General features: G+C 36.6%; 7 protein-coding genes across 17 annotated transcripts; 2 read left to right on the top strand and 5 right to left on the bottom strand.

Moving 5' to 3' along the window:
* Positions 1-2493: 2493 nt before the first annotated feature.
* Positions 2494-8862, bottom strand: LOC104706304 (dolichyl-diphosphooligosaccharide--protein glycosyltransferase subunit STT3A). 2 transcript variants are annotated; one of them, XM_087463374.1, is made up of 23 exons: positions 8075-8862; positions 7791-7853; positions 7649-7704; positions 7494-7565; positions 7295-7400; positions 7161-7211; positions 6826-6921; positions 6587-6646; positions 6385-6498; positions 5909-5995; positions 5442-5545; positions 5212-5307; positions 4929-5049; positions 4745-4825; positions 4524-4652; positions 4203-4430; positions 3950-4093; positions 3639-3825; positions 3461-3558; positions 3262-3341; positions 3103-3190; positions 2930-3019; positions 2494-2720 (listed from the first exon to the last, which is right to left on the bottom strand). In XM_087463374.1, the coding sequence occupies exons 1-23, from the start codon at positions 8201-8203 to the stop codon at positions 2664-2666; spliced, it is 2337 nt and encodes a 778-aa protein (XP_087319500.1). In that variant the 5' UTR covers positions 8204-8862; the 3' UTR covers positions 2494-2663. The 2 variants fall into 2 exon arrangements, with proteins under 2 accessions (XP_087319500.1, XP_087319501.1); XM_087463375.1 differs by lacking the exon at positions 6587-6646 and having other exon boundaries at positions 6385-6521; positions 6803-6921; positions 8075-8347.
* Positions 8863-8918: 56 nt separating this feature from the next.
* LOC104706303 (protein phosphatase 1 regulatory inhibitor subunit PPP1R7 homolog) lies at positions 8919-11200 on the bottom strand. Its single transcript, XM_010422480.3, has 6 exons — positions 10716-11200; positions 10336-10566; positions 10107-10253; positions 9879-10021; positions 9679-9793; positions 8919-9374 (listed from the first exon to the last, which is right to left on the bottom strand). The coding sequence occupies exons 1-6, from the start codon at positions 10983-10985 to the stop codon at positions 9294-9296; spliced, it is 987 nt and encodes a 328-aa protein (XP_010420782.1). The 5' UTR covers positions 10986-11200; the 3' UTR covers positions 8919-9293.
* LOC109125015 (putative glycosyltransferase At5g03795) lies at positions 11172-13881 on the bottom strand. Of its 2 annotated transcripts, XM_087463377.1 has the most exons (4): positions 12904-13881; positions 12710-12826; positions 12054-12402; positions 11172-11966 (listed from the first exon to the last, which is right to left on the bottom strand). In XM_087463377.1, the coding sequence occupies exons 2-4, from the start codon at positions 12763-12765 to the stop codon at positions 11298-11300; spliced, it is 1074 nt and encodes a 357-aa protein (XP_087319503.1). In that variant the 5' UTR covers positions 12766-12826; positions 12904-13881; the 3' UTR covers positions 11172-11297. The 2 variants fall into 2 exon arrangements, with proteins under 2 accessions (XP_087319503.1, XP_087319502.1); XM_087463376.1 differs by lacking the exons at positions 12710-12826; positions 12904-13881.
* Positions 12853-13566, bottom strand: LOC104706302 (uncharacterized). The gene has a single exon (XM_087460989.1). The coding sequence runs from the start codon at positions 13564-13566 to the stop codon at positions 12853-12855; it is 714 nt and encodes a 237-aa protein (XP_087317115.1).
* A 409-nt stretch (positions 13882-14290) lies between the features above and the next one.
* LOC104706301 (subtilisin-like protease SBT6.1) lies at positions 14291-19051 on the top strand. Of its 9 annotated transcripts, none has more exons than XM_087463365.1 (10): positions 14291-15021; positions 15180-15308; positions 15431-15583; positions 15846-15962; positions 16040-16224; positions 16340-16603; positions 16708-17776; positions 17860-18363; positions 18446-18506; positions 18639-19051. In XM_087463365.1, exons 1-10 carry the CDS (start codon positions 14473-14475, stop codon positions 18722-18724), a joined length of 3117 nt encoding a protein of 1038 aa, XP_087319491.1. In that variant the 5' UTR covers positions 14291-14472; the 3' UTR covers positions 18725-19051. The 9 variants fall into 9 exon arrangements, with proteins under 9 accessions (XP_087319491.1, XP_087319492.1, XP_087319497.1 ...); XM_087463366.1 differs by having other exon boundaries at positions 14331-15021; positions 15836-15962; XM_087463371.1 differs by having other exon boundaries at positions 14331-15021; positions 15421-15583; positions 16086-16224.
* A 1410-nt stretch (positions 19052-20461) lies between these two features.
* On the top strand, positions 20462-21514 carry LOC104706300 (transcription repressor OFP8). The gene has a single exon (XM_010422474.3). It carries the CDS (start codon positions 20688-20690, stop codon positions 21381-21383), a length of 696 nt encoding a protein of 231 aa, XP_010420776.1. The 5' UTR covers positions 20462-20687; the 3' UTR covers positions 21384-21514.
* A 308-nt stretch (positions 21515-21822) lies between these two features.
* On the bottom strand, positions 21823-24700 carry LOC104706299 (protein NRT1/ PTR FAMILY 7.1). The gene is made up of 5 exons (XM_019229109.2): positions 24258-24700; positions 24039-24095; positions 23785-23947; positions 22886-23693; positions 21823-22800 (listed from the first exon to the last, which is right to left on the bottom strand). Exons 2-5 carry the CDS (start codon positions 24084-24086, stop codon positions 21993-21995), a joined length of 1827 nt encoding a protein of 608 aa, XP_019084654.2. The 5' UTR covers positions 24087-24095; positions 24258-24700; the 3' UTR covers positions 21823-21992.
* Between the last annotated feature and the right edge of the window lie 1166 nt (positions 24701-25866).

The raw sequence follows: 25866 nt of genomic DNA, 5'->3' as shown, positions 1-25866 counted from the left end.
GCATTTTGCGCCTTCAAATTCCGGTGGTAACACAACAAAGACACTTACACACAAACAACTAGAGAATGTTTTTCAGTTATCATAGTTTTATTAATTAATTTTAAACCAAAAAGTGTTGTCATACTATTGGTAGCTAGGTATTTTTGGAGAGTAACTTATTTTTTTCCATTATAGAAATTCATGGCTGATCCAAGTAGGCCATCAGGTTACATACTTACATGTGCAAAATTTACTAAATTCAACTTTATAAAATTTTGTAAACTAATTCATCTGAAATGAAATCTCATTGAGTTTCATGAGTAAATTATTAAAACCAAAATCCAAGGTATATTGCAGAGATTTTTTTTAAATGCATTTTTAAAAATAATATCAAATTTCGATCTTTAAAAATTTTACAATCTAAAGAACTTATATACTTTAAAGTTTATGATCAAATAAAATCTCCTCAATTATAATATTAGTAATCCATGCTCCAACGCATCAAAAAAATTAGATATATTTTGACTTTAGATGTAATTTCGTAATGTGTATTAGTATTGAAGATATGCCACTACCTAAATTCTTCAATTTGAATAGTATATGTTGTTGAAAATAAAAATATATAAAATATGTTTTATAGACAAAATATATTTTATAAATATATATTGGTCAACATAATACAAACTCTGATCAATTCTTGAATTTACGAACATTCGTGTCTTCGATAACTTCATAATTAATTTTTTTTTTTTGTTGAACATAATATATTTTGTTATCAGTGACGAGTCATTTTAATTGTTATATTATTTTGGAGTAGAATGTATCTTAATAAACCACTCTCTCTTGATTTGGTTTGTCCCCAAACCTCGAAACATGTAGTTGGATATTATACTATCCAATCCATGATGTTGCCTAAAGATCACAGTTGACTTTTGTTTTCGTTGACATATTTTAGTAGCTCTTTTTTTTTTTGTTTGATAAAACAGTTTTTATATTTTTTAGTAGTTACGTGGTATATATTTGACTTTTATATATTTTCAATATTATATAGTATATATACTTTTAATCAACTATATTATGTTTGCTCTTATTTATACGAGAATAGTTTACTAAGCAAAGGTTGTCCTGTCCAATAATACCGAAAAAGTGTAGTTATTAACTTATTAATAGCTGATTATAATGTAGAATGTTGGATCATTTTCCTTTTTGAAGATTACCTGTTACTTGGTTATTAAAATGAAGCATTTGTACGCTATACATTGGCATGTTCTAGGCTTTACCAACGTAAAAATATTTAAAAGTTATGTTACGATTAATGACTTTTCTCGAAGAGACGTGCTCTTGGATCGGATTCATGTCCCACAAGACACTGAAGCATGCTTGTTTTACACAAGTCCACGTATTTATGCTTCGAATAGATTTTTTTTTTCTTTTCCTGCGCTTGCTTTTTCCAAAAGTGATGTTTTCTCCATCTTGTGAAATACAGATCTTATGTATTATATACTATATTAAAATATGTACTGGTAAAGCATGATCTCTATGTTAAATTATTATTGTACAGATAATTATACAAAACCGAATTAAATGGGTCATTTGAATTATCATCATGTATCTGTTAGTTTTTACCTCTTCTATTATTTATTTTATTTGAACCAGTTAAAATGTAGATGTAGTTGCGTACAATGATTTGATGATAAACGTATTTGCTTGCGTAATTTGATAATAAAATTCGTTGACAACTTTTCGTCAAATCATATAAAACTATATGTCTACTTATCAGTTATCACTTATGAGTTTTGACAATCTTTTTTCCTAATAAAAAATATAGTGCAAACCTATCGTGCATGTCTTCTTGCACAATGTGCTATATGCTTGCCAAAAAAAAAAAAGGAGTTCCATTCATTACTAAATATTAATAGTTGTACATACTATTTATATTATCTCATCGAGTACCAAATTTTCTAGCTGTCTCTACTTTGTTTGAGAATATGGATGTTCATGTAAACACGTAGACATCTTCCACCTCGTGAAATCTGGCAACACAAAAAATGCCAAGTCGATAGAAATATATAGATTCAAAAAAATGAGAGAGATATTGAGCAGGAGAAGAGATATATAGTCGACAGAGAGGCAACGAGAGTGTATGTATACTCTTCTTACCCTTTTTATTTTTTGTCTTCCCAAGCAATAAATTATGAATGTATTCACTTGTTGTTTATATGATGCTATTAAGATAGAGGGTGATTGGGTGGTCGTGGGCATTTTAAAATAAATTCTGAAGTGTAGTTTTTTTTGTTTTGGTTTTGGAACATCCTATCACGTAACTCAGACTCAGTGTTATATAAAACTATTAGACAGATCGACTAAATAAGTCAATTGGTTAATTATATTTCTCTCGGCGATCAAATTTATATTTAAGAACTCAAACGTGAGCTATATACATCAATTTTTATATGCGTTGGTTGGATTGGATTGGACACGATTTTGCCACCATATTCGTAGATCTCTCTCGAATAAACATAAACTTCGCCTTAAACAGATCCAAATAAAGTTTACAAAACTTTTTATGAATCCCATCAGAAACTTTACTGCGTCTGCATCATCAATTCCTCGGAGAAACAAGAGAGATCTAAGAGTTAACAATATAACTCCACCATCCAACATTTAAAATTCTAGGATTTCTTCTAGACCCAAGGGTTCTTCTTCTCTGATTTTGAACTCCATCCAGAGCTTGTTGTTTTCTGGCAACACAACAAAAAGTACGTTAATATTATCTCGTCTCAACACAACAGCGTCACAATCCCTCTCAGCTTATTTCACACTTGTGTACTGACTATTAAAGTCGAAGTTCAACTAATACTTGCTATGATTCAAGTAAATAGACATCTATAGGTAAAGGTTGAATAGGGTTATATAATATGTAGGAGGATTTCAGACTAATTTCGCTTACCGATTTCAGCTTCTTTGCTCTACCCCGAATCCTGTTCCTGGCAGGTTTCAGCTTGTATATCCGAACCATCCAATGGTGACTCGTGAAAACCTGATGTCAAAACCAGTCATATTTACCAGAATCTAAGTAGAATCAATGCGCCCCCGGTTTGTAATAAATAACTTAAATCTCACCTCTTCGAAATGTGTGAGCTTAAAATGCTTCTTCCCAATCTCTGTCCGCCTCACCCGATCGTAACCTTTGCCATCTGTCTCTACAAACCTGAAGAAAGATATTAGAAACTGAGCCTTGTAAAGAGCGTTAAAGGTTACACTTATAGGAACGCATCGTACCTGTAGTAAGAGAGCTTGTACATAAGGCAGTTCAACATTGTTGGAGTGGCTTCAGAATCAATCCGGTATTGGCCATCTCTCTTTGCAAAGCAATTAATAGGTAACCAGGTTCAGATTCAAAGTCTTCAAAATTAATCAGCCATCACAACTTGTTGCTAAGACCAAAAGAAACGAAACAAAACAAAAAGCAAAAAAGTACCAGATAATCAGCTTCCTTTATATGAGGAAAGACACCGCCTCCAATACGAACCATCCACAGAAACTTGTTAATATCATCACTTGGGTAACCAATAAGACCTGATGAAATGATTGTCAAATTAGAGAATATGGGTCAGCAATAATACATCAGAAGACAATGTCACGAGCCAGACACATACCACCAAAGACGACAAGAACATATTTCACATCCAAGGAGTTGAAAATTTCCCACGCCGCCTTTTCTGGAGATGACATTGCAGTGCCAACAGTTGCAATGTGAGTATTATTCCAGGTATTGTTGTCAACAATAACAGTTCTATTAGCCATAGCTGTCGTCTGATAACCATAGTCCCACCATGATGCCACCTACATGATTTTGTTTTGCAATACCAAACTCAGGCAACTTCATATATCAAAGACAACTTACACCTCTACCAAAAGAAACTTAATAGGATCCAAAAACTGGCTTGTCTTTGTCAAAGTAACTTACTTTATCATCCACATCAGTATTATGGCTTAACCATGCATAAGATTCTCTAAAATCATCGAAGACGTGTAGGCCATCGCGTGATTGAGATGTCAATACTATTGATGGAGCTGAGTATGCTTCTGCAGCAGCCCAGACACAATGAATCTACAAAGCAAAGGTATGCATTTGGAAGCCTTATCATCTGTAATCTGTCGTTTAAACTAACTGTAAAAGATGGGACCCTAAAATAACAGCTCGAAGAAAGTCTACATACCACATAGAAAGCACCCAACATTATAAGGAGAAGAAGCGCAACAATAGAGGTTTCAAGTGGCAAAACAAGAGCCTTCTTCTTAGCCTTGGACTTAACAGAAGGTTTATCAGCAGGTTCCCTCTCTTTTTTCTTGCCCTTTTTAGAGGACCGCTCTTTTACAATTTCTTCACCCTTGTCAGTCTTACCAGCAGAAGCATCATCTTTTGGGGCATTGTTCGTATCCTCTGCCTAACAATAGAAACACCCATTTTTTTTTTCCAGAACTTGGTCAGCACAGATGACTTATCAGGGAGAATTAAGTAGAGAGAGAAGCATACTTACATTATCTGTGGAATTAGACGATCCACCTAACTGGTATTTGATGGAACCCGTGAAAACATCAAAAGCTTGAGAGAGTGCAATCCCAGACATGATGCATGCTGCTGGAGCGAGCACGAGCATAAGACGAACCTAAGGGATCAGGAAGACATGTGAATACAGGGTTGACTAAAAGAACTAGGCAATAGAAAGATGAAACTGGAATTCGTAGACATGCAACTCACCATAACTCCAGAAAAGTATACAGACATTACAATGTAAAGGACCACAAAAGAGCTGGAATCAGATAAAGGCGAAAAGCACGCCTACCACCAGAAGATAAGAAAAGTAAAGAATCAACACAAAATATATGGACAAAGAGTCATTTCATGTAGTACAAAATCTAACTACAATCAAAATTTAACTCACAATGATGCCGGCAGGGACCAAGAAAGCCAAAACATTGATATCCATGAAATAAGACGGCCAAGTTGGAGGTTGATGTTCACTGACACTTGCAATTATTGGAATATACTTGCTTGCATAAGTTCTGTTGTAATATAGATAAAACCAAGAAAAACGGAGTGTCAGATATGTTACAATTATAAAATGATAAAGCAGAATTCCTGGAATGTGGACAAGGACATACTCAAATTTGCGAAGAAACTAAATTTCTAGGAGAAAAAAAGATAGAAATACTAGAACAACTCACGGATCAAGTAGACTCAAACTCCTACCGCTCCATCCTCCTGTTGGACTTGAAGCCACCAATGCCACAAGGATTGCCACAACTATGAAACACACAACCCTGTCAAAAATATTGGAGCAGAGATGAACATTTTACCCCATGACGCATAATCCAGCAAAGCTAGAGGTTATCCCATCTCTATGGTAAATGGTAATTGTAGACATGTCAGAGAGCAGCAGTATAAAAAAGCTTACATGCCGATAGACACAACAAGTGTCACAGCAACTTTGAACATTTTAGGAGTAAGAATGCCTTTGATGTAGTATACGAGAGCGACAACGTGGATGATGATGAAGACCTGCATAAGATATCGATAAATTTTTCTTTACAAACGTAGAAGTAAATAAAGAGAATAAAAAGTACAAGATTCTGTGCACTTGCATTTTTTTCGTACATAGATTAACATTAAGCTTAAACTCAATATATCCATCTCAATGCACTTTACTACGTACACATATTAATATATCTCCCAAGAGAAAATTTAGAAGGCTTCAAAGTTCTATCTTAAATAACTCTACAGGCATCAACTAGTAAACTAGCGTCCACAAAATTATGCACAGGACCGCACTAATACATGGCCAACTTACACGAAAATTCAAAATCAATAAACTGAGCATTAAATGAAGAGGCATACATAACAAAATAATGAAAAAAAACTCACCAAAAACGAGGCAAAATGTTCAGAAGTCAAAACGGCATTGAAACCAACAACAGGCACCAATGCAGCTAACAACGTGCCTAACACAACCTGCATACGCATGGGAACAGTTGCTGTCAATAACTTTTAGTAATATGTCCTTTCAACTATATTCAGCATCTTATGTGATACATAACCACTCCACTCCAACATAGGATGACAAATAATTTCAGAATAATACTAAAGAATGTTATCTATATTCGTGAAAACCATCTGAATCATCATCATTCACGGATCTTCATAGTTACGTCTCCAATGGACAGTTCAAGAATGGCTTAAACAATTATGTCCCTTACATTTCTCAATCATATTACGAATTCAGTTTTTGTCACTCACTAATAGCTAGAGTCCGACCTTGGACAGAGAATAATATACTTGAGTCTCACTTGTACATTTTAGATTTTTCAAGGAAAAAAAACCGAGAAAGGAAAGATTCTTACCAATGGAGCATAGGCAATGTACAGTCGAGGAGAGTATCGGCCAGTTACAATGCACAAAAGCACGTGCATTGGTATCAGGTTGATAATGAAGGTGTAACCTCCCCATGAACATACCTAAATGATGGAAAAAGGTGAAACTGAGTAGAGAATAATAGTGACGAGGAAAAGGAGAAAAGAATAAGAAATTTATTCCAAGTCCTACCATGTAAAAGTATGCAAGGGCATTCAGGGTGGCATAAAACAAGGAACCTGTATTTAATGTCTGCATAAAATTCATGATAAGGATCAATCAGGAGAATAAACTTAACAGGAATTTGCAACTAAGAAACTGATATTTACAAGAGAAAGCTTGATGTTAGTTGTTGAAGGAATTTTATTATACACATGCTCCATGTGGTGAAAATCAAACCAACTTTACATGGCATTGGAGAAAACGCTAACCTTTATGTAAAGATAGAAAGTGAAGATCAAAGCAAAAATGGCAACAGCTTCATTGTCATAGCTTCCAGCTACAGATCGGGATATATATGAGGGAACCTGCAAAGATAACCATTTAGCAGAAAGAATTAACATTCTAAAGAATCGCATAAATAGGCTTTTGTGGCAAATTCCACTAAATGATGCACCAATGCTGAATGGTGTACATGACATCATATAACCAAGCAATAAGCTATTTAAAGTTATAGTCATGATGTTCTCGGAACTCAAAGCTGTTCAGAACTCTTCAAAAACATCACTTGAAGAAAATTTCCATGTAAACTAATTGAATAAATTACCATGGCCAAAAGAACAGCAGCTGCTAGTCCTGCCCCGGAGCCTTTAACTTCCTGTTACAAAGTAAATACAATGTTGGATTCACTGATTCTGGAATTTACTAGTGAAATCATAGTAGAAGAAAAAAAAGACAAACCTTGGTCAAAAGGTACGTTGCCCAGGATGCGAAAGCTGAGAATACAGGTGCAGTGAAGACACAAACAGTCTCTACTGATAGAGGAATGTTTAGTGAATTTAAGACCCTGTCGCAGATGAATATAAACATTACAAATTTAAAACTACCCCATTCGTATGTATCATCAAATAATAGCTGATAACGGTGAAACTACACTTACCACCAGATGGTTCCAGCAGTCAACGTTAACCCAGGGTAAACAGTTCCTCCAATCACACGGCCAAGAGGATACCTAAAATCAAATAAATTGAAACATAAACAAATAAAATATGCTATTGAAGATAGCAATAGACCAAGGAGATCCTAAAAAATTACCAGGTCCGATCATCAAACCAATTCCAGAACTCGTATATTCCATTCTTCGATAAGAACTGAAATAAACAACAAATTAATATAGAAGAACTCGCCAACAAAGCTAAAACTAATATATCCTCGATAATAAGAAAAGAGAGTGAACCTGAGTGACTCTATAATTGAAGTAAGGATCAAACTCATGAATCACACTTTCATACTTTATAACCTGAAAATATTCAAAAATGAAAAGGTATGAGGTTAGTCACATAAAGTAACACAGATACAGTGTGTGGGAAGAAACGAAGCTACACCAATCAATGGCAAATTATGAGATCGGATCTAGAATAGTCGGATCTAAACTAAGCCCGATCGGATCTTGAAGCCTAGCAATATTTTAGAACACTGAAAACGAATGAAACGAGCAGAGACATGAGAGTGTGAACTCACAGAGAAGAGACGGATCGAGAAAGCGAGGACACCAATGAGGACGAGGATCAGAACTGAGAGAACGTTGCCGAAAGCATGCCTCATCGCAGTCGTCGTTGCAGCCGGCTGTGGGCTCTCTAGAGCCGCCATTTTATGCGGCGGAAGGTGAGCTCTCCGGCTCGATGAATGAATCGGAGAGTGAGGAACAAAGGATAGGGAACACGACTTCAAAAGGTCGGAAGGGTTTTTGGACGCGAAAACTATAAACTATCTCCGGCAAAACTATCTTCTCACGGGAATTACATGGATGTTTAAGCTGCGGTAAAACTAAAGTGAACAAACGACTGACCCAGCCTTCGTGGATTTAACACATGTCATGTCTTCATTCGCCACAACTCATCTCATCTAATCCGGTTTTCTTGCGTGGTGTAAAGTAAAAGTAAACAATCAAATCAAATCACACCGGTTAGTGGAGTTGACTTTCCAAACCGAGCAACACTCCAGTCAATTGAAACCTAATCAAAATATATGAAGTGATAAAGGACTTTTCAATGGAATATATAATTCGTTTAGGATGAAGATGACACTAGTGGTTCGGATCGGACTTTACAACCACGTATGGAGTAAAACTGACATTTGGACATTCACGACAGAGATGCGATGTCTTGTCCAACATAACTAATACTGCCCTTACTTTACAACGGATTCAATAGATTTGATCGGAGTGGCCAGCCTTCACTGCTGCTACAATGGTTAAGTTGGAGACGACAGAGAGGGTTTTCTTCCCGAAAAAATGTTCTTTCACGTTTAGTTCCTTTGAGAAATATTTGTTACACTTATATAAAGTTTCAATACTGAACAATCATTCACATGAAACTATGAAGATAAGAACTCCAGGGGAAAAGTCAAAAATACAAATAACAGTATTCAAGTTAGTGTTGGTGGAAACAAAGACAACCTCAGACTCGGGATTCCCTTTTACAGACAGTGTCAACATACTTTTACAGACCAAAAACAAGTACATTAGTTTCCTTGCAAGAGAACACTAGAATTTCAAAACGTTTTGATAATTATCTATGAAGAGAACTCGTTTGCACTTCTTTATGATAAACAGCTGAGACATGTATATTTTCGAGAAACCACTGTTTTACCTGATTTCCTGAATTCGTGCCCATGCTCTGAAGACTGAACTATGAGGAAGTAGACATTCAAAAAAAGAGCAGAGGAGGAATATCCATCTTTAAGCAAACAAGTTAGAATCTATTTGCTCCACATTTGGAAAGATTTGTCTGACCACAGCAACATAATCCGAAGACTTGGCCTGCCAAGAGATAGACAAATAAAAATTTACATATTTAGAATTACATATCGCTTAATGGATCCAAAGTAAAATGATTCCCCTACAGAAAAAGCTAATGTTTTTTATGGATTATCAAAAGATATAGAGAAAAAGGATTCATCTAGATTACTATGTGCATTGAACAAGACCAGCAATGGGATCATACATGTCTCATTTCACTGACATTCCATACCAAAAACCAAAATCAAGATATGAGATCCTACAATAATGCGTGACAAAAATTCGATAAACAGTGACTAAAGACTTTAATTTTGGTTAAACTTACACAAGGGTTATTTTCGAGGTAGATAGTGGTAAGCTTCTCTTTAGATCCTGTAACAGCTTCTGTGATTGCTTCAAGTGATTCTATCTGGTTATCATTAAGCCATAAATCTTCCAACCTGTAGGTTAAGGTAAAATAAGGATGGAGAAAACAAAGCACCAAAGGACATAAATCAGTCTAAAGCAAAGGGAAAGGTGAAATACTTTGTGAGGTTCTGAATATCATCAACTGATGTAAGCTTGTTGTTCGACACATCCAATACCCGTAGGTTGACCAATGCACTCAAGCCTTCCATTTTTGAGATACCATTATGGCTCAAATATAACTCTTCAAGAGCAACACAATCCTGGGCACATTGTTATCATGCATGAGAAGAATAAAATGCTGGTTTGAGTTTGCAGGATATATATAGAATGGTAAATAATACACACCTCAAACCCTTTCATAGAGGTCAATCTATTGCTCTGCAAGCTGATCTTTTTAATGCATTTGAGCCCACACAGGTTGACAACTTTGATACGGTTTCTTCCGAGCCATAGTTCTTCTAAAATTGTGAAGTTTTCCAAATTTTCCATTACCTGAAACCACAATGCAGTCATATATATATTGCTGAACCACTGTAAAGCAAATAGAAAAATCTCAAAAGAAGAGGGGACAAACCCGCAATCTATTAGACCCCAATTCAAGAATCTGCAAGTTGTGCAAGTGTTCAATCTCCATAATCTTGTTAACTTCATTTTTAGACACATAGAGTTCCTTCAGTGAGCTAGTGGCCTTGGATAATCCTTCCAACGAAGTGATCTCATTGAAAGATATATCGAAAACCAAAAGCTTTGAGAATATGCTGACATCTGGTACTTTTTCGAGCTTGTTATCTCTGAGAACTAGCTCCTGCATCAAAAAGTAGTGTTCTAGATTGGTTCCAGGGGGACAACAACAAAATCAGATGCGAGAAATGCATGTTTGACATATTTCACCATTTCCCAAAGCACTCATAAGATTCAGAAGTAAATAAATGAAATCAGAGAGTGGAGAATCACCTCGAGATCGGACAAGGCGTCCCAGCGAGACAAAGGCTCGACTCCGGAATCATCGATTAGGTTCTGGCGAAGAGAAAGCTTCTTGAGCGCGGAGAGCTGAGCGATCCTCGAGTCTAATCCCGACAAACGATTCGCGGTGAGGTCTAGCTCAGTCAGGGTCGTAGGCAACTCGACCGTATCAAGACTGTGGAGCTGATAGCTAGTGAGATCGAGAACATTACTCGAATCATCGATCTCTACCAATGGTTCCTCCTCCTTCTCACTGTTCATGGCTTTTTGATTCAAGCTACCCTGATGACGACGACGAGCTTCAAAGGAACTTTGTCTAAGCGAATGTCCCTTAAAACTAAACGTCGACGTTTAAGGCACACTTCTAACTTTGTTGCCGTAGTAGGGTTGTAATATGGAGGGCCGTAAGCCCATGGATAGGCCCATCATCAGGTCATTAGGAGAGAATTGCAAACAGCGAAACAGGCAAAGGGACTTATGCCCCATAGTCAATATTTACAACTTTGTACTCATACAATAGACAAGTACATAGTACATTGGACGTAACTCGTAAGCCATAAGAAGTCCAGTCCATCATCTACGCTTCGCTTGGAACACTCGATTATACCAAATAGAATGCAAAACCATATGAAACAGATCGTATCTCTGCGGTTTAGCATGCCACAGAAAGTGCCTTTGCGCCTTTCTCACCGCCATTTGCATCTTTACGTATTTCTCTTCTGGTATCGACGACAAAATATCTTTCAACCTCGGTATGTCTTTCTCCGCAACAATGACAGAGAACGCGCTCCAATCAAGAACCTCGAAGAAAGGCGGCACAAAGTTGTCTGATATAATCACAGGGACACACTCATAGAAAATAGATTCAACCACCCTCGGGCTGTTTACTTCAAACCCTTTTGGACAGATGCAGTACTTGCTGCTTTTCATATGCTCAATGTAATTCATCTTGCTCGCTACACCAAACGGCATCCGACCGAAGATTTTCATTTCCGGGTCTTTGTCTTTCCAGTGCTGCAGCAGAATTGCACGTAGGTAACCGTGCATGCTTCCAGCGTAGAAAGCCAGGGTTCGCCTCTGAGAAGGCGGTTTCCCACCCAAATCACGGAGAGGATTTTTGGCAGCTCGGACATATGTTTCAGGAAGTGAGATGTCTCTTCCAATCTTGAAGCCTGCAGTTACATCTGCATTGCATAGAGCTTTGATGCAATGCTCCATGTGGTGCCTTGTCTCATATGGTGCCTGTTTAGTTAACACAAGTTAAAAAGGTAATTCCCACTGATGAAATGAAATGATTAGTACAATTTGAAGAATTCAGGAGATGCATACCCAATCATGACAAGCAACAAGAAAATGATCAGCCCCATCGGTTCTATTGAAGAAAGGGTACTTGGCACTGATGTGCTCAGTGTATTCCTTAAGAAACTGGCGTAGGTTTGTGCGGTTGTGAGAGTTACGCACATAAAGCTTGAATTCTAGCATCCGTGCACTAAATGGCATATAGTACAAGTGAGCCCTTCTGGGGTCCTTTACAGTGTACTGCTTGTTTTCTTCCATCAACTTCATGAACCATCCTTCTGATGCATACAATCCCTTGAGTATTGGAGTATGGAAAATGGGGCAGCTTCCTTCCTTATATACATAAACTTTGAGCATCCGTTCCATAAGTTCGTAACTCCTGAGATGGATAACTGAATCGGGTAAGTCAAGATTACCTCTTTTATAGGAAGGCACTACCAAACAGACCAAATTTGTGAACTAAACATATTATATGAACTCAGGCTTTCCCTTGTCCCTCTCTTCTCGATACTAACTTCCAAATAGAAAACTGTCTCAACTTTGGACCTTATGGCATGAATTTTATTCTTTACACATTACAAAAGGAATGTCAAGAGATTCATATACACCTGTATCTGTATGCACCATACTCTTTTTCTTAACCAGTAAACTTAGTTTAGAATAAGGCTTATGTTCTGCAATTTTACCTCTTAAACATGGAAACATTACTGGAGTTCCCGTTCAAGTTTTGCAACAGGAGCATTCTCTATCTCCTTCCTTGCAGCTAATATCTCTGCATCTCTCATAGAAGACCAACGCGGTCGCTACATTGGAAGCAGTATCTTCTCAATTAAAGTCTCACAGGTAAAAACAAACTAAAAGGGACAGCTGCAAAACTTACCATTGCTCGTGAAGTTCTACGATGCCTTGCTAAAATCCGATTCATCTCCTCGATTGTTGTCACAGTTTTTGGTGGAAGATTACACTGCATCTTCTTCTTCTTCCTAACTTGCTTAGAAACTAGCAAGGCACTATTTCCAGAAACAGGTAGCTTCCCCACCGAGGAAGCAGGACCAGCTATAGATGAACTAGCACTTAACATAGACCCCTTCACCTTCTTCTGGCTTTCAACCGACACATTTTGCACTTGATATCCATACTTACTAGTTGAAACTTCCGGACTTTGCTTTACACTACTTTCAACAACTTGTTTAATGACACTGACACTATCTTTTGCATCTTCAAAGCTCTCAAAATCAACAGTTTCATCAAACCCTTCATCATCCTCTGTCTCATTCCTTAGACCAAAACCTGAAACATTCCCATTTTTCTCCAAGACAGAATCCTCAGAAACGCTGACCGCAAGTGTGTTTCGTGACGGATTCATCATCTTATTGCTCTCATTAGGAAGTTTCAGTCTTCTACCATCAGGCAACAGATATCTCAAGGCGTCACCATATGAAAGTAACAACAAAACATGAGTAAAAGCCACAATCCCAACCAGGATAACCCATTTCCGAGTTCCACTTCGTGAATGTTTTCGGAGCTCAGATCTAACCTCCATGAGATGAATTACACAGAATCAAAAACCCATAAAACAGTTAAGTTCACCAACTTATCCTGCCGACACATTCAAGAAAACAAGAAAAGAAAAATGGAAAAGCAGAAGATTTCTGATGATCTTGATCTTCAAATGCAAATCAAAAACAGTCGTTGCTCAACTCAGAGTAAATTGAAGCTTTTGAGGTGGAAAAGACATGGATTTGAAGAGGCACCAATGGTAGAATCTTTAGACAACTCCGATTCAAGTGCAGTGTCTATTTGGTCTTCTTGTATTTGACGACCATTGACATTTTTTTGGCCAACATAAATTAAGATGGGTTATTAGTTCTATTATTTTAATGGATTTAGAAATCCAAACAAAAATTATTTGTTATTTAATTATTAAATTTAAAATATTTATTAAAATTATGTGTTATTGGTTTTATGATTTACAAATACTTGTTAAAATCCGATATTATTCATTTAATGATTTGTTTTTGGATTTCAAAATCCAGAGTATATTTTAAATGGATTTGAAAGTGTAAAATAGAAGGATTCAAATCTAAAGATAAAACATGTTATTTCAAAATCCATATGTTTTAATTTTAAGAATTTATAATTTCAGATGAATTTAGAAATCACCTCTTCAGCATCTTAATCATTTTAATAATTTTTGATTCTTAAAACACCAAACCGAACCAGATCTGGATTACATTATAAACCGAATTGTTGAAAAATACTAAACCGAACTCAATAAAGCTAAACCAACCAACCGGTTCAAAAGTCGCTCCATCATCACTGCAGTGTTCATCACAGAGGGTCAGAGAAAATCAAAAATTACAAAAGGAGTGAAGCAAAATCACCAGGTACGGGGATGTGCGTGTGCGAATGAATCTTGCTATCAAACCCTAAATTCAACCAAATCGCCATGAAGGTGTTTGCACGAGCTTCTCCATATGCTTACAGATCCTATCTCCTCGTCATAGTCCTCTCCGTTTATATCTTCTGGCTCCGTCCCAGCACTCACCGTCCCCAGCACGAAAATCTCAATCCGCAGAACGTGACTCGCTCGGAGTCTGAGACTGCGACGGAGACGAACTACATAATCCGATTTAAGCAGTACAAACCGGCGAAAAACCATCGAATTTACCTCGAATCGAAGGTCCGATCCGGTGGTTGGGGTTGGATCGAGAGGATTAACCCGGCGTCGAAGTATCCGACTGATTTTGGTGTTCTATGGATCCGGGAAAGCGGGAAAGAGGACGTGGTTGGAGAGATTGAGAGGCTGGAGATGGTTAAAGACGTGAACGTTGAGTTTAAGTATCAGAGAGTTTTGCTTGGAGAGTCTTTTCTCGACGGGAATAAACGTCCAGGGAAGATCTTTACTCCGATGTCTTTCGAAGAAGGAACTGGTTCCTCTGCAATGGCGGATACAAGTAACACCACATTGAACTGGAGTAGACATCTTCTCAGTCAGGTGTGAGATTATTTAAGTTACATCTTCAGATATAATTCTATTTGTAAATAGGAATCTACTGGAATACCTGATTTTGTTAATGGGATCTATGTGTTAATTTTTCATATCGTAAACTGTAAGTGAGGTCTTTTACAAGTTACATTTATTCTATTTTGCAGAAGACTCAAGTTACGTCCTTGTTTGGAGCTGATGTTCTCTGGAAGAAAGGTTACACTGGTGCTAAAGTCAAGATGGCCATATTTGACACTGGGATAAGATCTGACCATCCTCATTTCCGCAATATCAAGGTACCAACTATTTCTCAAAGATTTTAGATACGAGTAGTGTTTAAGGCTGCTAGTTTTCTTTGATCTTCTACTTTTCTTGTCTTGTTAAGCTCTGAAGCTGGTATTGACGCAGTAACTTTCAGGAGCGTACAAATTGGACAAATGAGGACACTTTGAATGACAACCTGGGGCATGGGACCTTTGTTGCTGGTGTTATTGCTGGTCAAAATCCAGAATGTCTTGGTTTTGCCTCAGACACGGAACTCTATGCTTTCCGAGTGTTCACAGATTCCCAGGTAATGCATGATCACGCAACAGATATATCTTCTTATGTAGCAACTAAAAAGGGGATTAACGTTCCTTAAACGAAACTAACTCACACATGATCCATTGATTTTTATTTGTGTTTCCCCAATTACAGTTGCTAAGATACTGTTAGGTACACGTTGATCTTTATTTTTGTCCTCAAGATAGTATAGTTGCCATACATGTTTTCCCAGATATGCAAGTTAACTTAATCAATTAGGTTATGATAAGTTTGCGCTCAGCTTGTTGCAGGTATCATACACCTCATGGTTTCTTGATGCTTTCAATTATGCTATAGCAACAAATATGGATGTATTAAATTTGAGCATTGGGGGACCGGATTACTTGGATCTGCCTTTTGTAGAGAAGGTAATTGTTCCGTAAGCTCTTGGTTGAAGTTTGCATTATCCTGTTGGGTCAAGTGGTGGAGTATTTCTTTCGAACAGGTATGGGAAATAACTGCCAGCAATATCATTATGGTGTCTGCAATAGGAAATGATGGGCCACTTTACGGAACGTTAAATAATCCAGCTGACCAGAGTGATGTCATAGGTGTCGGTGGTATTGACTATGATGATCACATAGCTTCATTTTCATCTCGTGGCATGAGCACCTGGGAAATTCCTCATGGGTACTGTATTTCTTTCCTGCTTCTACATTCCCTTTTACAAACTCTACAACTGAAGAAATAGAAATACAAAATACTTGTTTTTATGCAGCTCCTAACTTGAAAATTTTGTGTACAGATATGGCCGTGTCAAACCAGATGTGGTTGCATATGGCCGTGACATTATGGGGTCAAAGATCAGCACTGGTTGTAAAAGCTTGTCTGGAACAAGTGTGGCTAGTCCTGTTGTTGCTGGTATTGTTTGTCTGCTTGTAAGTGTTATTCCTGAAGCTAGAAGGAAGGATCTGCTCAATCCAGCAAGCATGAAGCAGGCGTTGGTCGAAGGTGCTGCTAAGCTTTTAGGTCCTAATATGTATGAGCAGGGTGCTGGAAGAGTTGATCTGTAAGTTAACTTCTCCATACTGATAATCACCATTGGATTCTTTATTTTTATTTTGATCCTATTTCCGAAATTTTTTAGTCTCTAACTTTTCAACTCTTTGTCAGGTTAGAATCATATGAAATTCTAAAGAGCTACCATCCCCGGGCAAGCATTTTCCCGAGCATTCTTGATTATAATGATTGCCCATATTCCTGGCCCTTTTGTCGTCAGCCACTATATGCGGGTGCCATGCCTGTGATTTTCAACACTACAATTCTAAATGGTATGGGTGTCATAGGCTATATTGAAAGTCCACCAACATGGCATCCTGCAAACGAGGAAGGAAATCTGTTGAGCATTCACTTTAAGTACCCAGATATCATATGGCCCTGGACTGGTTATCTAGCTTTACACATGCAGATCAAGGAAGAAGGTGCACAGTTCGCAGGTGAAATAGAGGGAAATGTAACTTTGAAAATCTATAGCCCAGCGTCCCCTGGAGAAAGTGGGCCTAGAAGAAGTACGTGTTCTCTTCAGTTGAAACTGAAAGTGATTCCCACTCCACCACGAGCCAAACGTATTTTGTGGGATCAATTTCACAGCATAAAATATCCTCCAGGTTATATTCCAAGAGACTCTTTGGATGTCCGCAATGACATTCTTGATTGGCATGGCGATCACCTGCATACAAACTTTCACATCATGTACAATATGTTACGTGATGCTGGGTACTATATAGAGACTCTTGGTTCGCCCCTTACATGTTTCGATGCTCAGCAATATGGAACTCTATTGATGGTTGACCTCGAAGATGATTACTTTCCAGAAGAAATTGAAAAGCTCAGAGATGACGTTATAAATGCAGGACTGGGTCTGGTTGTGTTTGCTGAGTGGTATAATGTTGATACTATGGTGAAGATGAGATTCTTTGATGATAACACGCGCAGTTGGTGGACTCCAGTCACTGGAGGTGCAAATATCCCTGCACTTAATAACCTTCTCGCAGCGTTTGGGATTGCGTTTGGAGACAAAATTCTCAATGGGGATTTCAGTATTGATGGTGAGCAGAGTCGATATGCTTCTGGAACAAATATAGTCAGGTTTCCTGCTGGTGGGTTTTTGCACACTTTTCCTTTACTGGACAGCTCTGAGAGTGGTGCTACACAGAATCTACTGCAAACTGGTTCATTGAAGGTAATGAGATACAAATTGTGTCTTGCAAATTTTTGTAATTGAATTGCAGTGGTTTTTTTGTGATAATGCGGCTCTGTTTACAGGAAGACCCTGCTGTTCTTGGGCTTTTGGAGATTGGCGAAGGTCGAGTTGGTGTTTATGGAGACTCAAATTGCCTGGACAGTAGCCATATGGTCACCAACTGCTACTGGCTCCTGAAGAAAATGCTAGATTTTAGCAGTTCAAATATCAAAGACCCTGTACTTTTCTCAAAATTTGTGAAGAGATATTCTCCCGTAACCGTAGACGATAAACAACTGCCATCCCGAAGAACTGATGTAAATTTTTCAACATACTCTTCTGTGATCGGAAAGGAGCTAATCTGTGAGAGTGACTCCAGATATGAAGTATGGGGGACTAAAGGATATAATTTACATGTCAGAGGAAGGAACCGTAGATTGCCAGGATATCGTGGCATTGATTTGGGTCGAGGCTTGAATTCTACAGTGGAGAATACAAGACCAACACGTTGGAGACCAGCCAAGGAAGGAGGTGAGCTTAATTCTCACAGAAGCAAGTATCTTGGAGGCCTATTCAATAAAGACGAGGTAACTCATTTTACCTTCTGGTTAACTAATAGAATTTTGGAAGGACCAAAATTTTTATATTATTTTGCTCTCATATTTGCAGATTGACATGCCATTTCTAGTAGCTACTCGGTGGATCGTACCTGCTGGTGTTGCAGCTAGTGGTAATTAACGAACCTTTTTGAACATCTTTATTCTTTAGTCATCTTAATCTTTTATCGCATGATCAAAATATGATTCTTGTTTCGTAAAAAGGCTATTAAAACATTTCTGATTATTCCGGTTGTGTGTTGTAGGAGTTCTAGTGCTACTAAGTATATGGAGAATCCGGCAGAGGAGGCGTAGACGAAGAAGAGCATCTGGGTCGAATCGGTTAGCCTAGCATGTAGCCGTTGTCTTGGTCCAGTCTATTTTTTCTTGTGTTGATTTACACTGACCACCACAGAATGTAGTCTCACCTTCGATTCCAAAGCTGGCAATTTTGTTTTAGGAAATCAATTTCTAGAAAGTTCACTTCTAAAAAGCAAAAAAAGTAGGAAGAAATTATATAATACAACATTATATAATTCAAAGAATTACAATTTCTAAAAACTACTTATCAGAATTATCCAGGAGTTTATGATTTAAATTTTGTTTTTATCCTTAACGTCTATTAGCCATCATGTGATCATATCCTATAACAAGTAATAAATAGTTTTTTTTTGAGCAAGTGATTCTTCTTATTAGAAAATAAATATATAAAAAAAAAATTATGTGAAATACATCATACATAGATAACCCAAAATTAGTGTAATTAAATTTGAAATTCAAATACAGGAAGAGGCTGATATGGTCCCCAACCAGCCACCGCACCCATAAGGCTATATAACCTTACTATTTTACGTAAAAAGGGAAATTAGATTAGCCAATACGCACACATTCACTACCAAACATCTGACCTATATAATTCCTCCTCTATAAGAAAATAAAATATATATCATTTGTGCTTAAAATTACAAAATAGAAAGTTTGGTCTAGCAGCTAAAGATTAAAATCATGCTAATTTGAAGAGGCTACATAGGGAGGGTAGTGGTCCTCCCTCCACTTTGGCCAGGTTTACCTGTCATCATTGGGGTCCGATCCCCATCTTCTTCATAGTGGGATTATATATGCATGGGAGGGCTCCACTGTGGATGCAGGGCACAATATTAAAATCACTTAACATAAATTAAAATTATTGAAAATCATTTTAAAATGATTAGATTAATTACATAGGCATTTTTGAACCGAAAATATACAATAAGTTAAGACTTAATATACAATTTGATTAATGATCATATTTAAAATACATATTATTAGCAATTTTTGGAATTTTTTTTTATTGATAAATGTTTTCACCTTTTTATGTATTAAAAAGTCAATGTTACTTGTTTTATTTTATGCACATAAAATTTGACTTTTAGTGATCGTCGTGCAGTACTGCCTTTTTGTGTAATTGTCATTTTCAATCATTTAATTCGAATTAAGTTGCTTTTTGAAAAAATTCTCCAGAACTAATGCACGAATTCCGGGGAGACTTAAGTTTCAATTAGGCAATTATATTGTTAAAATAAATTGTATTACGAATTTTGTAACGTTAACGAAAGATTGACTTTAGTAGTAGTTTTATGGGTACAATGCAAAATCCTTTACGTTACAATGATAAAGTGACGTCTTCCAAACAGAAGAGGATTTACAACCCAACTCTCTCCTCTATACATTTTTAAATTTCCTGATGATGAGGAATTCGAAAAGAGCTAAAGAGAACTGACTGTTATAAAAAATAAACTTATAAAGAATTTTTTACTTACTAGATGACAAACATTACAAAACACTTAATTGTCAAATATTCAAAATAAATAATTTTAAAATTGGTGAAGAAAAAAACGAGGAAGCTAAAGGTCAAGTGTGTGAAGTGTCTATACCTAAAATAAAATACAGAAAGAAAAAAGCAACAAGGAAATTCCAATGGTTAATTTTTGTGTCAGCAATTCGAATAGTTTAAGATAACGACGACAGTGAAATGACAAAAGACATTGCAGAAAGAGTAAACGTAAAAAGTTGTAATCATTAAATTATCATAAATATTACGAAATATGAAAAGCCAGTACAAGAAACAGAACAGAGAATTTATCTCTCCCTTCCCTTAAAAGTCTTTGTAGTATGGGGAGAGACACTACTTTTAATACGTCATTTACTTCTTCTTCTTCTTCAATAGTCCATAGTCCCATATACCCATCTCTCTCTCTCTCTCTCTCTCTCTCTCTCTCTCTCTCTCTCTCTCTCTCTCTCTCTCTCTCTCCATCGAGATTCTCTAGCTAAACCACATGGAGAAAAGAATGAAGCTCCGGGTTTCAAGAATGGTCCGGTCATCTCTAAACTCTTGCCGACCACGAGATCTATACGACGTCGTTGAGACTAGTGCTGTTACAAGTCAAGCCACGTCTTCCGAGAGGTTCTTCGTTACCGAAGCTAAAACGTCCAAAACTCCAAGACCAAAGAGTCATCATCATCATGCTTTCTCTAGCCCTCATTATGCGTCATCATCGATATTCCCACCAAACCCTTTCTACGAAGAGAGCCGTTCGTTTCGAGATTTAAGGAAGAAGGTCAAGACAAACAGGAAGCAAAGATCATCACAGTTTGGTTCTGATCCTCTCTTCGCCTCACGTTTTAAGTCAACCGGGTCTTGGTACTGGTCTTGTAGCGAGGAAGAGGAAGAAGACGAAGGAGACAAAGAAGAAGAAAGTGATGATGATTCATCAGAAACTCTCTTTTCTTCCAGAAGCTTCTCCTCGGACACTTCTTCGAAGGCAGAGAGTTTTGCGGTGGTGAAGAAGTCAAAGGATCCATACGAAGATTTCAGGACGTCGATGGTGGAGATGATTGTTGAGAGACAGATCTTTGCAGCGGCTGAGCTACAAAAGCTTCTTCAGTGTTTTTTGTCGTTAAACTCTCGTCAACACCACAAAGTTATCGTCCAAGTCTTCTTAGAAATTTATGCCACCTTGTTCTCTCCCTAGCTAGCTAATTTCTCTTATCTACTTTTTAACATCCTTTGCTAAAAGGTACTATGTTCAACCTTAATTCTTGCTTTTTAGTGTTTGGTTACTATTTTCCACTAGATATGCTTTAATTCTTTTTTTTCTGGTTATCTTTGTCTTAGCCTTTTCTCTGTATTTTTGTTGTCGTGAACCAAATTGATTTAACTTCGAATGAAATTGGACCAACACTCGAACAATAATAGGGTACTGTTAAACCGACAGCGACCTAAACTTGAGTACACTTAAACCAAATATAGCTAATTAAATTTATAAGAATATAGAATGTAACATATGATTCATAAATAATAAAATTCATTTTTATTCAACTCCTTAATTATAAGAAATATTGTGAATATCAAAATTAAAACTATCAAAGGACTAGGTTTTTTTTTTTTAATAACGCAAAGGAATTGGAAGATTTTTCAACAACTACTACCTAATTTTATTATGCTCTGCTTTAGTATTATGACCCTAACAAGCACTTGAATTTCTAAAAACTAACAAAGATAGTCTTCTACCAAAAAAGAAACATCTCAAAAGATGAGATATGGCTAAAAATTGAAATCTAAAACACAAAACAAAAGAAAATCAAACTTGTTCCAACTCAGAAACAGTCTTAAGGTTACCACCAGAACCTCCCTTGATGCTATCTTCATCATGGCTTATGGGTTGGTACCACTTTGCAAAGATCAAATAAACCACGAAATCAATAGCAGCTACTGCGGCAATCAGAAAATAGAACCGATCCATATGACCTTCGTTTAGATTTTCCGGTATCCATCCGAGGCTATGCTCACCTCTCTTGGTTATAGCCATAACAATATTAACCATCAAACTGCTCACGTAGTTACCTAATGCCATCGAAGCCATACACAACGAGCTTCCTAAGTTCTTTAACCCGTCTGGTGCTTGTCCGTTAAAGAACTCTAACTGTCCAACGTACATGAACACCTCACTAGCTCCCACAAGCACGTACTGTGGGATTTGCCATAAAACTGAGAGCTCACTCTCTTTTTGCCCCGGGACTATTCGTTTCAGCCGTTGGATCTCTGTTAACCCCGCAGCCACCATTGCCATTATCCCTATGATCAGCCCTATCCCCATCCTCATAAGCTCCGTGGGTCTCACGTATGGGAATATGACGTGGCGGTAGAGTCCTGTTGATAGAAAGACGCTGAATATGTCGAAGACCGACATGCTCGCCGCAGGGATGTGAAATTTCCCTATAAATGCATCCATCACATCACCTTGCTCCACAAACAAAGACGCCATTTGTGTAAAGATCACTGAGTAGATTATAGTGCATAGCCATATTGGAAGCAACTTCATCACACATTTTGCCTCCTCTACTTGAGTTACACTGCACAACCTCCATGCGTTGCTCCTTGTCTCATTCCTGCATGCATCCAGCACTATTCATAAATTAAAAGATCACAATCACATATATCATTAATGAAATATGTTGTTTGGATATGGTTTACCTATCATTCTCTGTAATCACTGCTGCTCTGTCCAAGAAGACAAACTTGGAACTGTGAAATATCTTTCGACTTCCTTTAATAGCAGATTCAGGACCTTCCACTTCATACAACTCCTGGGGGTTTCCCGGACGAACAACACTCCACTTTCGAGCAGTGGCCACGAAGACTTGCGCCACACGAGGCAACGGGTTCCCACATGGATTGACATAACGATATTGTTTTGTTGGGGCCAGAAAGGCTACCAAACCGACAATGGCGGAGCCTAGTGACACCACGAAGCCTTCAGTCCACAACCCCTTATCCTCAAAATACACAAGGATCGTGTTTGAAAAGAGAGCTCCGACGTTGAGGGCAAAGTAGAAGTAGCTGAAAAACGCAGCTTTGGAGTTTTGATCATCATCAAGCTGGTCTGCACCAAAAGTAGCCAGCGTTGGCTGGTGACCGCCGTATCCAAAGGCTACAAGATAAACAGATAGATAAAAGATAGCAACTCCGAGTGAAGAAGTAGGGTTACAGACAAGGTTCCCATCGCCACAACCTCGAGGTTTGATTAAAAAAAACCAAGAAACAAAAGAGAGGAGGCCAACTCCGATAACGAAGATGACTTGGAAGATGGTGCAAGTCAAGTAACGACCCCAATAAGAGTCGCTAAGAAACGCTCCCACGAGAGAAAACATGTAAACTGTTCCCGTCCACTTGCTTACGTTGTTCGCAGCCTCTGCATTACCTTGTCCCATAACACGTGTTAGGAACAACACCAGGTTCACTCCCACCCCAAAGAAGGCCAAAGTCGCTAACCCTTGATTTGCTGTTCAGATTAAAAATGGTGAATATAATTACGTAAGACTATTTGTAACTCATACAAAAATCTAAACTTTTGTATAATTTACATGACATACCTAGCAAAATGATTGCGTTTGTCCAGCCACCCTTCTTCTTCTCTTCTTTCTTCATCATCTTTTTCTGAAGGTTGGAATCATTGGACGTGTGAGACACTACACTTTGATCATCTTGCACCTCTACCACTTCAGCAAGTTCCAAATTTGTTGCACTCTCCCGCTCCTTGCAATAATAATATTACATTTAATTTAGCTTTTCAAAAACTATTAGTTAATTATATTTGTTAGGAGTAGTGAAGGGTTTGTTTACATACATTTAGCGGAGCAGCGTAACCATTATTTCTCGGATCCATAGCGGCCATTTTAGGTATCTGTACAAAATTTAGATTTGATTAGGTTTCATTGAAGAAGACGCACGTCTTTATGTATTAAGCGTAACCATTATTTTCATATATGATGATGCAAGAAACCAAAAAGTATATATATGAATGTATGTGGTAATCAGCAAACCCTAAAAAAATTCCATATATAACCTTTTTCGAATAATCTCCGGAGAAGGAGAAGACGTTGTGTCGACGTTGAGAACTGGCAGGAGAAACACTGTCGATGGAGAGAAACTAGAAACACCTTTTGTCATTTATGGTTGCAAGGATTAGTGTTTTGTAACTTTCTCACGGTTTGATCAAAGTGAATCGTAGTTAACTCAGATCAGCAGAGAGAGAGAGAGCCAAAGTGAATCTAACAATGCAAAGCGTAACTAAGAGAAGAAGCTTTTGTGGTTCTTATTATATATAGAGAGAGATCAGATAATATATGAAAAGTTTATAGCCTAATCAAGTCGTTGAGATTGTTTTGTGATACTGGCCCTACAAGGCTACAAATATTACTCACCTTGAGAAAATATGGGAGTAAAAGCTTCGAATTTGTTGGACAACAAAAGACTTCTTCATTTCTTTTTCTTTTTTTAATTATTAACAAAAATGTTTTCGTTTTTAAATGGAGTATATATATTGATCACAAGATTACTCCTAAATGGTAGGATTAAGTTTTGGTATTAAGTAGCTCTTTGAACAAATTGACCCAAATTATTGGCAGAAAAAGGAGGATTGACTGAGACTAGAGGTCTTTTTGGTCCCAAACTTCTTTGGTTAATGTACTCACTTTTTCTAAAAATACTCTAGTTTTTCCATTATATTTCTTTTTCTTCTAAACATACAAATGACAAAATTATAATTAAAAAAAAAATAAAACATACAATTTTAAAATATTAAGTAATCGAAATATTAGTAATCAAAATAAATTAATTTTAGTCATTAATATCGTCTATAAAAGTTTAAACATTATAAAAATTTAAATTATATTTCAGAATATCGAATTTAGAAATATTGCTAATTAATTGATAATTTATATATTATACCCTGGAATATGCTAACTAAATTAACTAAAAATATTAGACCGACATACCAAAATGATGAATATCCAAAATATGAAATCTAACAAAATTTTTTTTTACATTATATATAAATACTAGATTAAGACCCGTGCTAGAGCACGGGTTGAAATTTATTTTTTATTTATATTGTAATTTTTATATAAAATATAATTTATGTGCTTGTTTTTAAAAAAAATTTTGGATAAAACATTATGCAATAAAATCATATGCTAAATATGATGGTTTGAAAAAAACACACATATTTTGTGAGTTTTATATTGTTAATGATTTTAGATAAGTATCCATAGTATAACACTGATCAAATTTTATTTTATACAAAATTTTGTATATTTTATATTTTAAAATAAAATTTTAATATGTTGTATTAGATTATTTATGTGAAGTTATCTCAACAATGTATATTCTACATCATGACTTGAATGCGAGACATAATTTTGTAAATTTAGATTTTAAAAAGCGAGTTATTATATTATGAGTAATTTAATACATTGTTATACTTTTTGTTTTAATATACTTGGTTTCTTGAAATTTTTTCATATTATAGTGATATATTATTGACATTGCTATAACAAATCAATTTAGAGTGTTAATAGTTTCTAACTTTTATCAAATTTCAATATATTAAATATATTTCAAAATAAATTATTTAAAGTTTATTATATTATATAAAATTATAAAATTCAACAAAA

The sequence above is a fragment of the Camelina sativa genome, chromosome 8 (assembly GCF_030686135.1).
Source record: "Camelina sativa cultivar CO46 ecotype springtype chromosome 8, ASM3068613v1".
Classification (NCBI taxonomy): domain Eukaryota; kingdom Viridiplantae; phylum Streptophyta; class Magnoliopsida; order Brassicales; family Brassicaceae; genus Camelina; species Camelina sativa.
Note: the sequence above shows the minus strand (reverse complement) of the source record. Positions and strands in the feature narration are given on the sequence as shown.

What these genes read in the sequence shown, in the direction of transcription:
- LOC104706304 (XM_087463374.1), bottom strand. Translation starts at nt 8,203, where the DNA reads ATGGCGGCTCTAGAGAGCCCACAGCCGGCTGCAACGACGACTGCGATG. An exon ending in CCCTTGCATACTTTTACATG is followed by an intron (nt 6,499 to 6,586) that starts GTAGGACTTGGA and finishes TCCATCATTTAG; the next exon opens with GTATGTTCATGGGGAGGTTA. An exon ending in ACATTGCCTATGCTCCATTG is followed by an intron (nt 5,996 to 6,384) that starts GTAAGAATCTTT and finishes ATGCGTATGCAG; the next exon opens with GTTGTGTTAGGCACGTTGTT.
- LOC104706303 (XM_010422480.3), bottom strand. Translation starts at nt 10,985, where the DNA reads ATGAACAGTGAGAAGGAGGAGGAACCATTGGTAGAGATCGATGATTCG. An exon ending in TGGGGTCTAATAGATTGCGG is followed by an intron (nt 10,254 to 10,335) that starts GTTTGTCCCCTC and finishes TTGTGGTTTCAG; the next exon opens with GTAATGGAAAATTTGGAAAA. An exon ending in CCTCTATGAAAGGGTTTGAG is followed by an intron (nt 10,022 to 10,106) that starts GTGTGTATTATT and finishes CAATGTGCCCAG; the next exon opens with GATTGTGTTGCTCTTGAAGA.
- LOC109125015 (XM_087463377.1), bottom strand. Translation starts at nt 12,765, where the DNA reads ATGCTCCTGTTGCAAAACTTGAACGGGAACTCCAGTAATGTTTCCATG. An exon ending in AATGTTTCCATGTTTAAGAG is followed by an intron (nt 12,403 to 12,709) that starts GTAAAATTGCAG and finishes TATCCATCTCAG; the next exon opens with GAGTTACGAACTTATGGAAC. An exon ending in TTGTTGCTTGTCATGATTGG is followed by an intron (nt 11,967 to 12,053) that starts GTATGCATCTCC and finishes TTAACTAAACAG; the next exon opens with GCACCATATGAGACAAGGCA.
- LOC104706302 (XM_087460989.1), bottom strand. Translation starts at nt 13,566, where the DNA reads ATGGAGGTTAGATCTGAGCTCCGAAAACATTCACGAAGTGGAACTCGG.
- LOC104706301 (XM_087463365.1), top strand. Translation starts at nt 14,473, where the DNA reads ATGAAGGTGTTTGCACGAGCTTCTCCATATGCTTACAGATCCTATCTC. An exon ending in GTAGACATCTTCTCAGTCAG is followed by an intron (nt 15,022 to 15,179) that starts GTGTGAGATTAT and finishes TCTATTTTGCAG; the next exon opens with AAGACTCAAGTTACGTCCTT. An exon ending in GAGTGTTCACAGATTCCCAG is followed by an intron (nt 15,584 to 15,845) that starts GTAATGCATGAT and finishes AGCTTGTTGCAG; the next exon opens with GTATCATACACCTCATGGTT.
- LOC104706300 (XM_010422474.3), top strand. Translation starts at nt 20,688, where the DNA reads ATGGAGAAAAGAATGAAGCTCCGGGTTTCAAGAATGGTCCGGTCATCT.
- LOC104706299 (XM_019229109.2), bottom strand. Translation starts at nt 24,086, where the DNA reads ATGGCCGCTATGGATCCGAGAAATAATGGTTACGCTGCTCCGCTAAAT. An exon ending in AAACGCAATCATTTTGCTAG is followed by an intron (nt 23,694 to 23,784) that starts GTATGTCATGTA and finishes TAATCTGAACAG; the next exon opens with CAAATCAAGGGTTAGCGACT. An exon ending in GTGATTACAGAGAATGATAG is followed by an intron (nt 22,801 to 22,885) that starts GTAAACCATATC and finishes GGATGCATGCAG; the next exon opens with GAATGAGACAAGGAGCAACG.